We start from the raw sequence: 15313 nt of genomic DNA on the forward strand, positions 1-15313 counted from the left end.
ACTTAAATTCCATAATCTATGATGATACGACACTCTGTATTGCAACTCAAATAACTTTTTAAAAAAATTATAATTTCTTTTGTATTTTTTCGATTTTATAAATAAAAAATTTATAATTTCCTCCATGTTGATTGGTTTATTCATGTTTTTTTTTTTGCCTTTCAAGGAGCTTGAAGCCACGCCCTCCCGATTGGTAATAATGCTGATGTCAGCTCAATAATTATTATAATAAAAAACAGAAAATACAATGAAAATAGAAAAATCTAAAAATAAAAATCATTGTTTGATAAATAATATTTTAAGGATTTAATTTTTTTACATACAGTTTAATAATCTAAAATAAAAATAACACTAATTTTTTTCTTTTTATAAAAAAATTGAAAATATTTATTTTAATATTATATTACCTTATAAAAATTTTACTTTTAAAGTTTAATTTTATTTAGAATAAGATAAAATCTTTAAAATATAAAGATAAAAAAGTAAAATAAATTTTTGAAGGACTAAACTCATATTTGTACTCACTACTAACGACTACTTCATACATTACCCTTTTATTTATTGGGTTTTTTCCTTTCGAGCTCGGCGTTGTAGTGGTTGTTATATTCTCTACGACGACAAATTTACCTCTCTTTAACTTGTACACGTGTCAGCAAAACAAATAGCGTTGACCTTTCCTTTGACTTCACCTAAAAAAGTGTCTTGCTTGACCACCCATTTTGACTAGAAAAGTATAAACCTTCCATGTTCAAGACCACCCACTTAACAAACACTCTTGATAAGACCTTCCCCTCTTCTAAGATGAGACAAGCACTTGCACTTTAACACTGTTCAAAGTGTCAACACACTCTCAAAATAATAAGGATCTACCGGTAATAACAATTCTATACTAACTAAAGGCATAATGATTCTCATGAGGCTCGTCTTTCACGTATTGTATGATGTCAACCTTCTTCATAATAACCCACCACATCACACTAGTAGATAAGAGAACCCCTAACCATGAAGAACAGATCGACCTTTGAGTCCTCAAAGTTACTCTGAGCAAATATCCTCTCTTCTAGCAGTTGATTTGTCCTTTTGTTCCTTTCCAGCTCTCCGTCTCTTTAGGTGAACCGACTTCCTTGGCACTACCACATACTCCTTCCCACTCTCTTCTTTTATTGTACATTATATCAACAAATTTTAATATTTTAAATTAAATTTTATTAAATAACATATACTTATTTAATTTTTTGTTAATGCAATATATTAAATCATTTCAAATATGAAAAAGTACATAAACTTTTATCAAGCGGCGTCAAGGGAGTAGGTAAAAAGTTTTGGCCCTCTTAGTTTGGTAAAATTTTTCTATTAGTCCTCTAAATTTGTGAACTTATTAACTAATTAAATGGTAAAAGTATGACTCTGAATTTACAATTCAATATCGATCCTTGAATGAGAATTTCGTACTTTACCCTTAATGGAATGTGTCTATTTGATTGATCCATGAGTTAACGTGGAAGCTAACTATTTTAAATATATCCTCTAGAAATAGAAGAAGAAAAGGATTTGCAAATGAATATATTTTAAATTTAAAAATAATTATTTAAATGATCTTATTTATCTTTCTTTTCTTAATTTATGCAATGCGAATTTTGTTGGATTAAAATCCTTAATCGTATGTATAATGTATAATGCTATTTTAAAATGTGATACAAAATTAAGTGACCAATTATGTTATAAGTGTCACAGGTATTAAAGTGTTATGGAAATAACGTGTAGATACCATAAGTTGCATTTATAATTTGATGAGGGATTAAATTATAAATACCCAAAATTGATTTAATAATAAATTATTTAAAGAGGTAGTGGTCTCCAATAAATAGGATTATCTCGCATATCTTTTCCATCCCTATCAAAAAATTATACAAAAGAGAAAAACTATTTTCTTAAAAGATAAAAAAAATCGTAACATCTGAAAAAAATTTCAAGAAATCAATGAATTCAGGTACACTTCCGCATATAATTTTATTCATGATTTATTATTGATGATTGTATATAACAGATCCTGATTTATTAAATTTTGTATCAAAATTTTAACGATTCTAATATTAATTATAAATTCTAAATTAATATGACGTGCACACCAACTAATTTAGATATATTATTTTAAAATAAAATAAAATAAATTTTCCACTAAATTAATCACCATGTATATGATAAATTAATTAAGTAATTTAAATAAATTAATATCTCAGGCAGTGGTATAAATTGAAATACAACATACATATTAAAAATATTTATGAATATTTGATGTACCATTAATATATTAATTTTATATAGGGTTAGTGAATAACAAAATAATGCCTCATCGTTAGTGAAATAAAAAATAATGGAAGACTTCTAAATAAATGCTAATAATTCTATGGGTTATTAGTATATCTTTCTTTCAAAAGTAATTTTAAAAATTTGACATATGGCATTTTTAAAAAAGATATTTTACTATATCATTATGAAACACTTATCCAGCTTTAACTCTGCTTGTGAAATCTAAAAATTTCGATAACAACGTATCAAATACTTCCCATAATTTATTTAAACATAAATTCGAAATTCAATATAAATCTTAACCTCAAATCTTCAACCTTACACTCAAATCGGATTATTACTATTTTTTCCAACAAATACCATCTATGTATTTCTCAAATTTTTTGCTTTTCACTTTCGTACCGACCATTTGAGTTGTTGGATCCAGATAAGTGGTTTCCCAATTTTTTTTTCAATATGTGTTTTAGGTTTTATTTTCTTTTATTTTTTTTCTATTTTACAAACAAAATCATCTTGGTTGCTTGAAAAATTACAACACTTTCATGTCTTATTAAGGTTCTTTCTTCTTCTCATCTTTCTCTTCTTATTCACCAACTTTTTTTTCCGGTAAATGATTATTGCCGACACATATTTTGGTATTTGAAAATTATGTTTGATCTAAGTATTTTTAGAGAAATAAAGAGATAAATTTATAACCAAATTAAAATTTTAAATTAATATTTTACCAGCCTAACTTTTCATTAAGGGCGAAATTGATATTTTATAAAATGACACTTATATTTGACTTGTTTAACACTTTAACCAAACAAAGTAATATATGTTTATTACGTGATTAGCAATTTACCTACCAAACGAGGCATAAGTGTTGAAAATTTAAATATTTAAAATTCAATAAAATATGTTTACTATATTACTTAAAATAAAATTAAAATCAATTTTTTCAAAAAAAACTATAATTCTCGCCGACTGCTAGCACTCAAGCAGTAGTGACTACTGCTATCACGTATTTGCTATATTTCTCGCCGACCAATATAACAAAAAAGAAAAATACGACAGCATATCACTCTATGAAGTCACATATAGATCGGTGTGCTTGGTCGAGATATTATTTATGGTGTTAAGCAGCTTACGCTTTTTATTGAAATTTTAATCCTTCACGTACGTTTGTTATCACAGTTTATATTCGATGATGGTAGGTATTCTTTCTAATAATATTGTCGACTTTTTTTTAAAAATATATATAATATATTCTAGGGTAAATTGTCAAAATAATTATTTTTGTTTCCCTTAAGTTACATTTTAGTCACTTATGTTTAAAATGTTATGTTTTAATTACTTACATTAACGTGTTGTAACATTTTAATCACTGAACCGTTAATTACCGAAAACGGTGTAACGGTAAGTTGACGTGGCACATTAAATCATCATTTCAAACAAAAATTTTAGGTTAAATTATACAATTGGTCTCCCTATTTTTTCGTTTTAAGCAATTTATTTATTTTTTCTTTTATGTTCTTGTAACTATTCTTTTTTTTTCCCATTCTTTTCTGATTCTCTCTCTATTTTCCTCCCTTCTTCATTTCTTTTAACGTAAAAAAAATTAAATTGCTAAAAAAGAAAAAAAATATATGGACCAATTGTATAATTTAGCCTAAATTTTTTATTTGAAATGATGATTTAACATGCCACGTCGGCTTGCCGTTACACTGTTAACGGTAATTAACGCTCAGTGACCAAAATGTTACAACACGATAACGTAAGTGACTAAAACGTAATGTTTCAAATATAAGTGACTAAAATATAACCTGAGAAAAATAAAAATGACTATTTTAATAATTTACCCTGTATTTTATTATTACATTTAATACTCATTATTTCTATCCGAATAATGTCGACATTTTGATGATAAAGTGTGGAAAGTAATGGAGAGTCGTAGATCTCTAACATTCCAACATGAGTGGTTTATAAAGATATTCGAAACAAAACAAAATATTCCCATAAAATATAAAGAAAAACAAAAAGATATTCTCATAACATATCTCCATTTTTCTCCATCTTATTGGCCCCAAAATGATAAGAAATTTGTGTTCATCAACCATTAGAAAAACCCTTATATTTTTCATCCCCGGTCATAACATAACCATTACATCATTTCCACTCATAATATCCAAACAAGTAACATTACCAATGGCAACCCTGTCTAGCGTGAACCTCGTAACCCCAAGAACCATAGCCAATGGACCAGACGTCCCAACCCTCAAGGTCCCATGCCTTAACCGGCCTTGGAAAAGGGTATCCCCAATGAAGCTACGTGTCGGGCCTGTTAGAGCTGCACCGGATGGAATATCGGAGAAGGTGGAGAAAAGTATAAAAGAGGCACAAGAGATGTGTTCGGATGATCCGGCGAGTGGCGAGTGTGTGGCGGTTTGGGACGAAGTGGAAGAGCTGAGTGCGGCGGCTAGCCACGCTAGGGACAAGAAGAAAGACGATGATCCTTTGGAGAATTACTGTAAAGACAACCCGGAGACCGATGAGTGTCGTACTTATGATAATTGAAAATGTTTGTTTTTTTTCTAGTTTCTTAGATTATAGTTGGATGTTAATCTGAAATATGTTTTATTGTTGGCTTATATAGTTTGTTATAATGATGTAATCCTAAAATTATACACTCTTAGAAAAGAAAATGATATTAATTAATTTGGTAATTTGAAGTTTCTTTTTATGTATTAAGTAATGGGTTTTCTTTATAAGGGATCATTCTGCAATGTAAAGAGCAAGTGGACATTTAAGCAAGTCGGATAAAGATGGAATGCATTAGGAGGGAACTGCATTTCTTACCAACTCCTTCCACGCATCCTCCAAATCATCCTTAGCACACCGACCTCCTCGAGAGAGGAATGCAAAGATATCATGTTACACTTCACGCACAATTCAGTCGCCGGATTTAAATGTGTGATATTATATTATACTGTCAAAGTAACTCGACTAACTCACTTCATTAATTTATAAATTTAACATAAAATTTGTAATCATATCGATTTAATCATCATTTATAACCATGTACATGCATTCTAGGTATTGAATATATTTAATTATTGAGTCTCAGGGTTACGCAAGTCCAAAATCAGAGATTGGACTTGAATCTAACTTAAAATGCCAAAGTTCAGCATTGTGTCTCAAGACCGGTCTTCCTTATTTACTATTTATGCTTTGAAGTAATTATGTCTTGAGACATTGGGTTAATGTCTCGAGATTAGGTCTTTCATGTCTCAAGACTAGTCTGGAGACATGCCTCCCCTGTTTTCTTGTTTTAGCTTCTATGTTTGGATGCTCAAGACAAAGGGTATCTCTCTCGATACCTGAAACAGGGAAAACTTAATTTAGGTTCAATGTTTACTTGACTCGATACCATAGGGTACATGTCTTGAGTGTTGGAAAAATTCGGTTAAGAAAAGAGTTTTCAGTTATAGCGGAAGTTTAAAATTTTGAGAACTAAGCCGACTTGTAATATTTATAGCAATTAACTTTTCTTGAAAAAGTACATGTGCTTTGTGTGAGACGAATTTGAAACATTCATGGCTTTCAACCAAACAACCTTTCCTGCTATCCTCGTACTCTGAATTGTGCGAGTGTAAGCTTGAGTGACACGAACCAAACACATAACAAGAAACTGAAGGACTACTTTCAGCGGAAAAGTAATTTCTCTCTTTATAAATCAAAAAGTTTGTTATTTCGAAAAATAGAATTTATGCTTAGGAATAAATTCACCCTATTTTTTAGTAGAATAACAATGTATGAATCAATTATATTTTCATTTACTGTAGGTGTCTATTTAGAGAGAGAGAGGTGGATGACACAAATAACATTTATTTAATAGAAAACACACTCCTACTATATCTGGAGTAGAGGTGGATGACACACCCTAGATAATAACACTAGGGTTACGGACTCTCATGTGATATGAGAGATTTTGAGCCTCTCATGTATTGGTTCAATTATATATGTTTCTTGAACTTTTGATAAAATTAATGTTAATTGATAAAAAATATTAATCTTAATCTTAGTTTTAACCTCAAGCAGAACAAGGGTGTAATAGTAATATATGAAGGAGAAAGAATACGAAATTATAATAGTTTTCATATTTACCAAGCATTTTCTACTATTGGTTCCTATTTATAAATAATTATAAGTAAAAAAATTAAAAATAATATTGTCAATCAATAGAAAATGATAAATATGAAATCATTTTATTTATCCATTTCATGAATTTATTGAAATTAATACAAAATAGATGAGATTATTGATAAGGGCAAATCTTTTCACAACCTGTACATTAAAACATCTTAAATCTGGTTTTGCAATACAACAATAACAATTATGTAACCCATTGCAAAGCAATCTATGGCACGGTGACAACGTTATCGCATCACTTTCAATTTTCTTCCCATTTTTTTCAAACCAATCCATATCATTTCCGGTATCCGCAAGTTTTCTGGTTTTACCTACAAAATTAAACATCCAATATATAAGTATTTTTCTAATGAAATAAATAAAATACGAATATATATTTTTTATTGAGGAGTAAGAAATATGATTTTCCAGCTAATTTAAATCTGAAATCTCATAAATTATTTACTAGTATGACACATATATACTTATATTCGTAAAGATCCAAGTTCTCAGCGAAGATAATACATAGCAGAATTAGACAAATAGAAAAAAAACTTGATATTTGCCATTATATCAATAGACAAAACGATGGTATGATTCAAATTAAGAATTTGGGTTTTCATATATATACATCTTAAGTTTAAAGTTGAAATTTTTACCAGTATGGAAACAAAATACTTTTGAGATTTTGTGTTTCCATTTGCATTAATTATTTTGAACTTGGACATTTCATTTATATGGAAAATTTTATTTATTCTTTCCTTTTTTTTTAAATCTTATAAAATCTTTTGAAGATATTTGTTTTTTTGTTTTTTTCCTATATAAAGTGAAGCTTGTAAATACATATAATTCTTTAGTTATTAGTTGAAATATGAAGGTTTGAATAATATTTGAAGGGTTTGAACAAAAATAAAGCTTAAAAATAAGTTTAGATAATAATATTAAGGCTTAGTTTGGATGGGCGGTATGTTTACCTCCGGTGAGGTTAAAAATAGCGGTGGCGGTGAGATTAGTTACTGTAGCGGTGAGATTGGATACTGTAGCAGTGCGATTAGAAACAATGGTGGAGTGTGTGTTTGGATTCAAGCGCAGCTGTGGCGGTGAGGTGAGAATAAAAAATGACTATTAAGGACATCAAATTAGAATTGATATATAATAGAATTTTTTAAAATTATTTTACTTTTTTAAAATTATTAAAATATGTGAATTTATAAATTCATTTAATAAAATATTAAAATGTATCTTCTAATATTTTAATGAATTATATAATCAATTTAAATTATTTATTAGATAAAATGATAATTATTTTTAATTTTTTATAGTTAAATATTTTTTATAACAATGATAAATATTATTTTCACAAATAGTAACATTATACTTTGATCAAATTTTGAAGTATCTAAACGGATGATCTTTAATTAAAAAAAAATATAGTAACATAAGACATAATAAATTTCATTATTACTAGAAATTAGGTTATAATACAAAATGTTTTTACAAATATGGATTCATTAAACTAGTTGCAATGGTTTCCCTTAACATCGTGATTTCAAGGTCACTTTCTCTGTTAGAAGAACTCAATTCACCTTTATCAAAATGGCTTGAAGAGACTGGCATGTCGGGTATATTTTCAAATTTTTGAAAATCTTCATCATTTGACCAAGCATGTCTTCGAATGTAATTATGCAAAACCATTGTTACAATAACTATTAAAACTTGCTTGTTGAATGAATAACTTGGAATATCTCTTAATATTGGCCATTTTCTTTTCCACACTCCAAATGTTCGTTCAATCACAGAGCTTAACGAAGAATGGGCATGATTAAAGATTTCCTTTTTTTCAGATACTTGATGATTACTGTTGACACCATTTTTTTGATAAAACGGGGTCGACTTGGATTTTAAAAATAAAAACGAATATGGGAGTCTCCACCAATCCTTTTTGATGAGGTGTGATCGGATCACCTCGAAAATGATTGTTTTTAATAAACGATTTGATTTTATTAAAACAACGATTTTGGTCCACAAAATTCAGAAAAGTAAGTTCGGGAGTCGGTTACGTACGAGGAAGGATTAGCACCCTCGTAACGCCCAAAATTGGTACCTAGTTGATTAATTAATGTCTTAGTGTCAAAATTTTGAAAAATTTTAAATTACGATCCTTTTAACTTTGAATAAATTGAATTAAATGACAAGACACTCTTATTTCAAAGAAATAAAATGTCACACCCAGTAAGTTAGGGCACAACATTCTTAATCTTCAAAATCAAGTTTATCTTTTGACTTTTTAAAACCAATGCATTTTGAGAAGGATATCTGATTATTTGGGTCAAATGAAAAATCAAAACCTAGTAAGTTAGGGTTCAATTTCACAAAATTCCTAAATACCGAATATTCCTTTATTTTGATTTATTATATTTTTTAGAAAAATCTTCGTCTCGCGAAAACTACATGTCATATCCAATGCGTTAGAACACAACGTATCGAATTCCCGAGAATGAGCTTTTTATTTATGTATTTTTAATTAAAGTGCATTCTCGATTATTTAGATTCAACGAAGAAAATTAGAACCCAATCCGTTAGGGCTCAATTCTCTCGAAGATCCCAAATATCGAGTATTGCCTTTATTTAGAAAAATTTTCCTTTTGAATTTGGATAAAAATTATATATGACGGAATAACAATTATGATAATGTAAGTAAAAATAATACGAGCAAAAAATAAATAAATAAAAGACGAATCAATTATATATACAATAACAAATAAATAAATGAATAGAACTAAAACGTTCTTTTAAAATAATAATGAACACGTAAATAAATAAATAAATAAATAATAACAATAAAGAAAATGAATAAAATTATAAAAAAATGCAAAAGGATATGTATGTATGTATGTATGTATGTATGTATGTATGTATGTATGTATGTATGTATGTATGTATATAAATATGTATATGAAAATTATAAAATATAAAAAATATATATAAGTATGTATATATATAAAAATTTAAAATGTGCATATAATACATATACTTGTGTGTAAATTATAAAATATATAAAAATGTGAGCGTGTATATAAATATATATAAATTAAAAAAATATGTATATATGTATATATTTATATAACAAAATTTGAAGTAAAAAAATATAAATAAGAACAATAATAATATTATTAATGTTACTAATAGAATAACAAAATAATCTAAAGTTTAAATATATATATGTGTGTATATATATGTAAGCAATTATATAATAATAATATAATAAGACACATATATTTAAAATTTACATAAGTAAATATAAAATGGAAATATAATGATAATAACAATAATATTAATAATAATACTAATAATGATAACAATAATAATAATTTATTAATTTTAATAATAAAATAACCAAAATACAAACAGAGGGCTAAATTGAATTTAAAAAAAAATTGGGGTCAAATCGCAAATAAATTAAAGGAGAAGGACCACATTGAATGCGCAAATAACAAGGAGGGACCAAATGAGCAATAATCCCATCCCTCCAAAACGCACAGCTTCAAGGTGGATCGAATTGAGAGCCAAAATAAATCGTAGGGCAAATTTTTCAAAAAAAACTTAAATGCAAAACAATTTAAAAGCGAAAGGGCTAAAGGTGCAATTATCCCTTCAACTTAAAAACGCGGGGGCCCTGGCCTAGAGCGGGTCAGGTAATCGGGCAACATTAAAACGACGCCGTTTTGGCGCCTGAAACTTAGGCCCAAAACGACATCATATGGCCTACACTATAAATAGAAATTTTTTAACCCCAAAAAAACATTTCAACCCTATTTAAAAAAAATCTACCAAACTCTCTCAACTCTCCCTCTGCCCCATTAGCTCCGGTCGTTGGCGACGGCGCCGTCGTACACGGTGGCCGGTAAAAAAAGAAAAAGCAGCCTTTTGACCACCTTAACGTCCTCTACCCCGATTTAAGACCAAATAAACCAAAAAAAAGGAGAATCCTTCAGATCTGCCTCCCCTTTGCTGCGATCGTTCGTCTAACCCCGAGGGTTAATCGGCCTTGCAAAATGGAGAATGGGACAGCGGCAAACAGGTAAAAGATTTTGTTTTATTTTCTCTTTTAAGAATCAAAACGAACGGAAAATATCACCTTTTTTTGTTTAAACCCGATCTGTAGACCCTTTTGTATTCGATCCTCTTTTTCTTTTTATATTCTCGCTGTAATAAGGCCCAATCGGCCTGGGCCCACGTATAAAAAATAATGAACCAAAACAGAGAGTAAAAACCCAAATAAAGAGCCCATTTTTACAAGCCCAATATCATTAACTGGCCCAAAGCCTAGGTTTTACCCTAGCCCGATTTCAGCATAGTCTAAAGCAAATATTCAGAAGCAGCAGCAACCCTAGTCGCATGTGCCTCCAGCAGTCTCCAGCCGCCGCAAGATTCGGAGCCAACCCTCTCCACGCACGCTGTACTCTCCATGAACACCTGCAAGAACGGACTAAGAGTCCATAAAGAAAAATATTGTAAAACTAATGTATTTTCTTAGGCTATAAAAAAGCCTAATCTGTACATTGAAAAGGGGGACAGATATTGTATCGAGAGGATACAGAGAAAAAGAGAAAAAATCAATAAAGAACAGAAAATACGAGTTTTTTTAAGGTGATTCTTTTAGTTTTCTTTGCAGTAACCATCGTTTTTATTTACATTTTTTAATATTTTCTTTATTCTTCATTTTATCTCATTTAAGATAACAAAAAGGGAGGAAAACTTACCCGAAAACGCCGTGCCACCGCCATCTCCGTCGTGATCGGAGTTTTTTTGAGAGGGCCAATTGAACGGCGGCGCAAGGATGCTAGGGTCGAAACCTTAGCAGAGCAAAAGGGGCACTGGTTTTATTTTTTTTTCTTTTTTTATCCTCTTTTCTGTTACAAATGATGTTTTAGAGGAAAAAAATCTGTTTTAAATAACAGATCAAAACGGCACTGTTTTAGCCAGGTGCGACTCACGCGGTGACCCGACCCGACGGGGAGGATCCACGCGTTTGGCTTCAAAGGGGAAATTGCGCATTTGACCCCTCCCTTTTGCAACGCGCTTCAATTAAACCAGTTTTGTTTTTTTTAAAAAAAATTGGGCAGCATATTCGATGTCCGTTTCAATTTAGTCCCTCGCCGCGGTGCGTTTTGGAAGGACGGGATAATTTCCCTCTTGGTCCTCCGTTGTTACGCGCGCGTTCAAGTGGGTCCCTCCTTTTTAAATTTTATTCAAAATTCGCCCCATTTTCTCATTTTTAATTCAATTTGATCCATTTTTTTTGTTTTTATCATAACTATGCTATATCATTTTTTTATCTTATTTATTGTTATTATTAATATTATTATTACTATTATTATTCCATTCATATATACGCTTATTTTTAATCTACATGTCTATTTAATACATATATGTTTTTAGTTTTCATGAACACATGCATTCATACATTTTTTTAAACTTGTTTTTACAGTGTTTCAGTTTTTAACCTTCTCATACTTTATGTTCCATACATATGCCTATACATTTATTAAAATAGATACATGTATATACATACATAATTTAATTCTTATATACACATATTTTATACATTTTTATGCATATTATGTTTTCATAGTTTTTGTAAATAAATATGTATATATATATATGCGTATATGCCTACATTTTATAATTCACATTTTTTTACATATACATGTTTTTAGAAATTATTATAAATTTTGCTTGTCACTTGTACACTTATATGTGTATTAACGTATGTACATTTTTATATTTTTTACGATTTTCATATTCACCCCAACATGCATTTTATATATATATTGCATTCCATCTTTTTATATGTATTATCATATGTGTTACATATATGCGAATACATATTTTCAAATTTACTTGTATATTACACTTGTATATATATTGACGAATGTTTATTTATATATGCTTGAAATTAGAATATTGATTTCATGTTATGCATTAACCCTTTTTAGCATATCCTTTTTAAAAAAATGTATATTTTGGTTTTGTCAAGGTATTAAAATCATGATATTTCATAAATTTTCGAGATATTTGGCATTCATGATTCTTGAGGAAGATCGTGTCCTAACTTACTGGATTGCAATTATTTTTCGATGAATTTAGAAAGCAAAGTATTTGTTTTGCAATAAATTCACAAATTTTAAATAAAAGCTTATTCTCGGGAATTCAAAAATGTTGGGTCCTAACTTACTGGTCATGATATTTTCTTCTTGAAATAAGAATTTTCAAAAGCAAAAGGCAATATTCGGGTATTTTGAAGATTTAAAAACATTGTGCCCTAACTCACTGGGTGTGGTGTTTTATTTCTTTGAAATAAGAATGTCTTATTATTTTAATTCATTCATGAAATAAAAAGTTTCCTTTTAAAATCTTTTCAAATTTTCGACACCAAGGCATAAAAATAATCAATTTGGTACTGATTTTGGGCGTTACGAGGGTGCTAATCCTTCCTCGTGCGTAACTGACTCCTGGACTCATTTTCTCAAATTTCGTAGATCATAATCATTTTAAGGTGAGCCGATCACACCTTAATAAAGGATCGGTGGCGACTCCAATTTTTGTTTTTTTAAGTCGACAACCAAAAATTTTGTTTAAAAAAAAACGGTTTCGACACTCGTATGTAAAAAAGAGAGATAAAAGGTAGAGTAAAAAACAAAATAAAAAAATGAATTAAAACGCGAAATAAAAATTAAACCTTCTGAAGACTTCTCTATTTTTATTGATATTTTTGTTTTTCTTTCTTCCCCTTTTTTATTTCAAAAAACCTCTCCCTTTTCATTACATTTCATTTGGCTCTTATAGCCGATTTCCTTACTATTTTCTACTGTCTTGCTTCTGTGTCTGTCTCATTTTTTCCCTGTTTGCAGGTTTTGGCAAAGTCAACGAGCGTTGGGATAACCCTGGCCGTTTTGGTGCAAGGCTGACAAGCGGTGGCAGAGGAGACGTACGGCAGCACATGGGAGCGGCGTATGAGCATTAGGGTTAGGGTTTCAGTTGTGTTTTATTGAAACTTAGTTAAAGTTTTAGGCCGTCGGGCTTTGGGCTTGTAACTTGGGTTTTAAATTTTAATTTGGGCTAGTATTGTAATGTGAACTGGACTATTATTTGGGTTTTTTATTTGGTTTGGGTTCATTTGGTGTTGGCCCGGGCTAAAATTGGGCTGTACAATTACCTCGACAAAAATCAGGTAAATGATATTGTTCCCCCTATATGGACCTAGAAAACCTGCCATTTGTGGATATCTTGAATCCACAAGATAATATTTTCCTACAAAAAAGTAAAACATAATATCAAGTTTAAAAATAAATTAAAAATTTTAATATTTTTTATGTAAAAATTAATTAAAAAAATTAAAGTTCAACCTGGTGGAGGGTGTGGAAACTTTAACTCTTGTTTTCTAAGTGCTTGCAAAAAAATTCTACTATCATGTGTTGTTCCTTCCCAACCAGGAAATGCAAAAATAAAGCACATGTTGAAGTCACAAATTGCCATAATATTTTGAGTTGGTTCACCTTTCCGTCCGATATAAGGTATTTGACAAGAAGGCGAAATGCATGCTTTTATGTGTGTTCCATCTATGGCCCCAATACAATCCTTTAAAATAAATACAAGTAATGAGATAAAAGTTAGAAATAATTTATATTTTAAAAATATAAAGATTGTGTAAATTTTACCTTAAAGTGAGGCCAATATCTTGTATCATGTCGAATATGGTTCGGTACTTCCTCGAATTGACCTTCAGTGGGTTTAATCGTATCTATTCCCATTCGAGCAAATATACGCAACATATCAGTAAAAATTCGACTAACAATTTCCCTAGATCGTTGAAATCGCTCTGTTGCATTTGAATTTGATTCTCTATTTCCAAGAATGTACAATGATAATGCTAACTTCTCCATCACCGATACTTTCCCGTTCTTTAAGCCATAATTTGTTTGCAAATCATGCAACAAGGTGTGAAATTTATTTTTTGGCATCCAAAAACTATTCATGCAACGATCATCGTGCCCATTTAATGCTTCATCCACCCACATTTGACCTGTATAATTTGAATCCATACGCGGTTGCATAGTGAAATAAGTTTCATGGTGTACCAATACACTACTTAACACATATTCTTCCTCTTCATGATAATTGTTGTGCTCAACTTGGGTAACAATTGTGGCTATTCTTCATTGAGCTTCTTCATTTAATTCAAGGGTATCATAATTCATATCAAAACTATTATACGTATTGTTAAATTCATCCATAACCTGAAAAAGTAATCAAATGAAAATAAATTAATATTTTGTGACATTCTATACAAACAGAAACTTGATTAAAAGCATAGCATAAAAATACCAAACATAAAAAATATCATACATTAGTTTTACATATAAAAAAGTAGTATAGTTATATTACAATAATAATTCGAAGGAGCTTATGGTGGAGGTGGTTGATGGTATGGTTGGAAGGGAGATGATGATGTTGCTACCAAGAATGAAAATGATGCAATTGGATTTTGTTCAGCATACTCACGTCGAAGCCACCAAACCCTATCATCTGGATCTAAGTTCAAAAACACTTCTCGTTTCACTGGTATCTGGAACATTTTGATGGCAAAATAGTACAGTTCATCTTTTTTTTTGGAATTTCATCTCCCAAAGCATGCAAAGCATCCATTGCATTTGAAATAGTATATTGAGAGTGAGGAAAAATAATTTCATTCACTGACTTCCTTGGACTAGCCATACTCTCACACAATTTCTCAATCTGAGTAGTTAATGTATTTCTTGATGAATTTCTA

The 15313-nt window shown here is 29.8% G+C and overlaps 1 protein-coding gene across 1 annotated transcript; it reads left to right on the forward strand.

Moving 5' to 3' along the window:
• Positions 1-4287: 4287 nt before the first annotated feature.
• On the forward strand, positions 4288-5015 carry LOC107945995 (calvin cycle protein CP12-1, chloroplastic). Its single transcript, XM_016880180.2, has one exon. It carries the CDS (start codon positions 4381-4383, stop codon positions 4864-4866), a length of 486 nt encoding a protein of 161 aa, XP_016735669.1. The 5' UTR covers positions 4288-4380; the 3' UTR covers positions 4867-5015.
• Positions 5016-15313: the final 10298 nt, after the last annotated feature.

Source organism: Gossypium hirsutum, chromosome D12 (assembly GCF_007990345.1).
Source record: "Gossypium hirsutum isolate 1008001.06 chromosome D12, Gossypium_hirsutum_v2.1, whole genome shotgun sequence".
NCBI lineage: Eukaryota > Viridiplantae > Streptophyta > Magnoliopsida > Malvales > Malvaceae > Gossypium > Gossypium hirsutum.

What these genes read in the sequence shown, in the direction of transcription:
- LOC107945995 (XM_016880180.2), top strand. Translation starts at nt 4,381, where the DNA reads ATGATAAGAAATTTGTGTTCATCAACCATTAGAAAAACCCTTATATTT.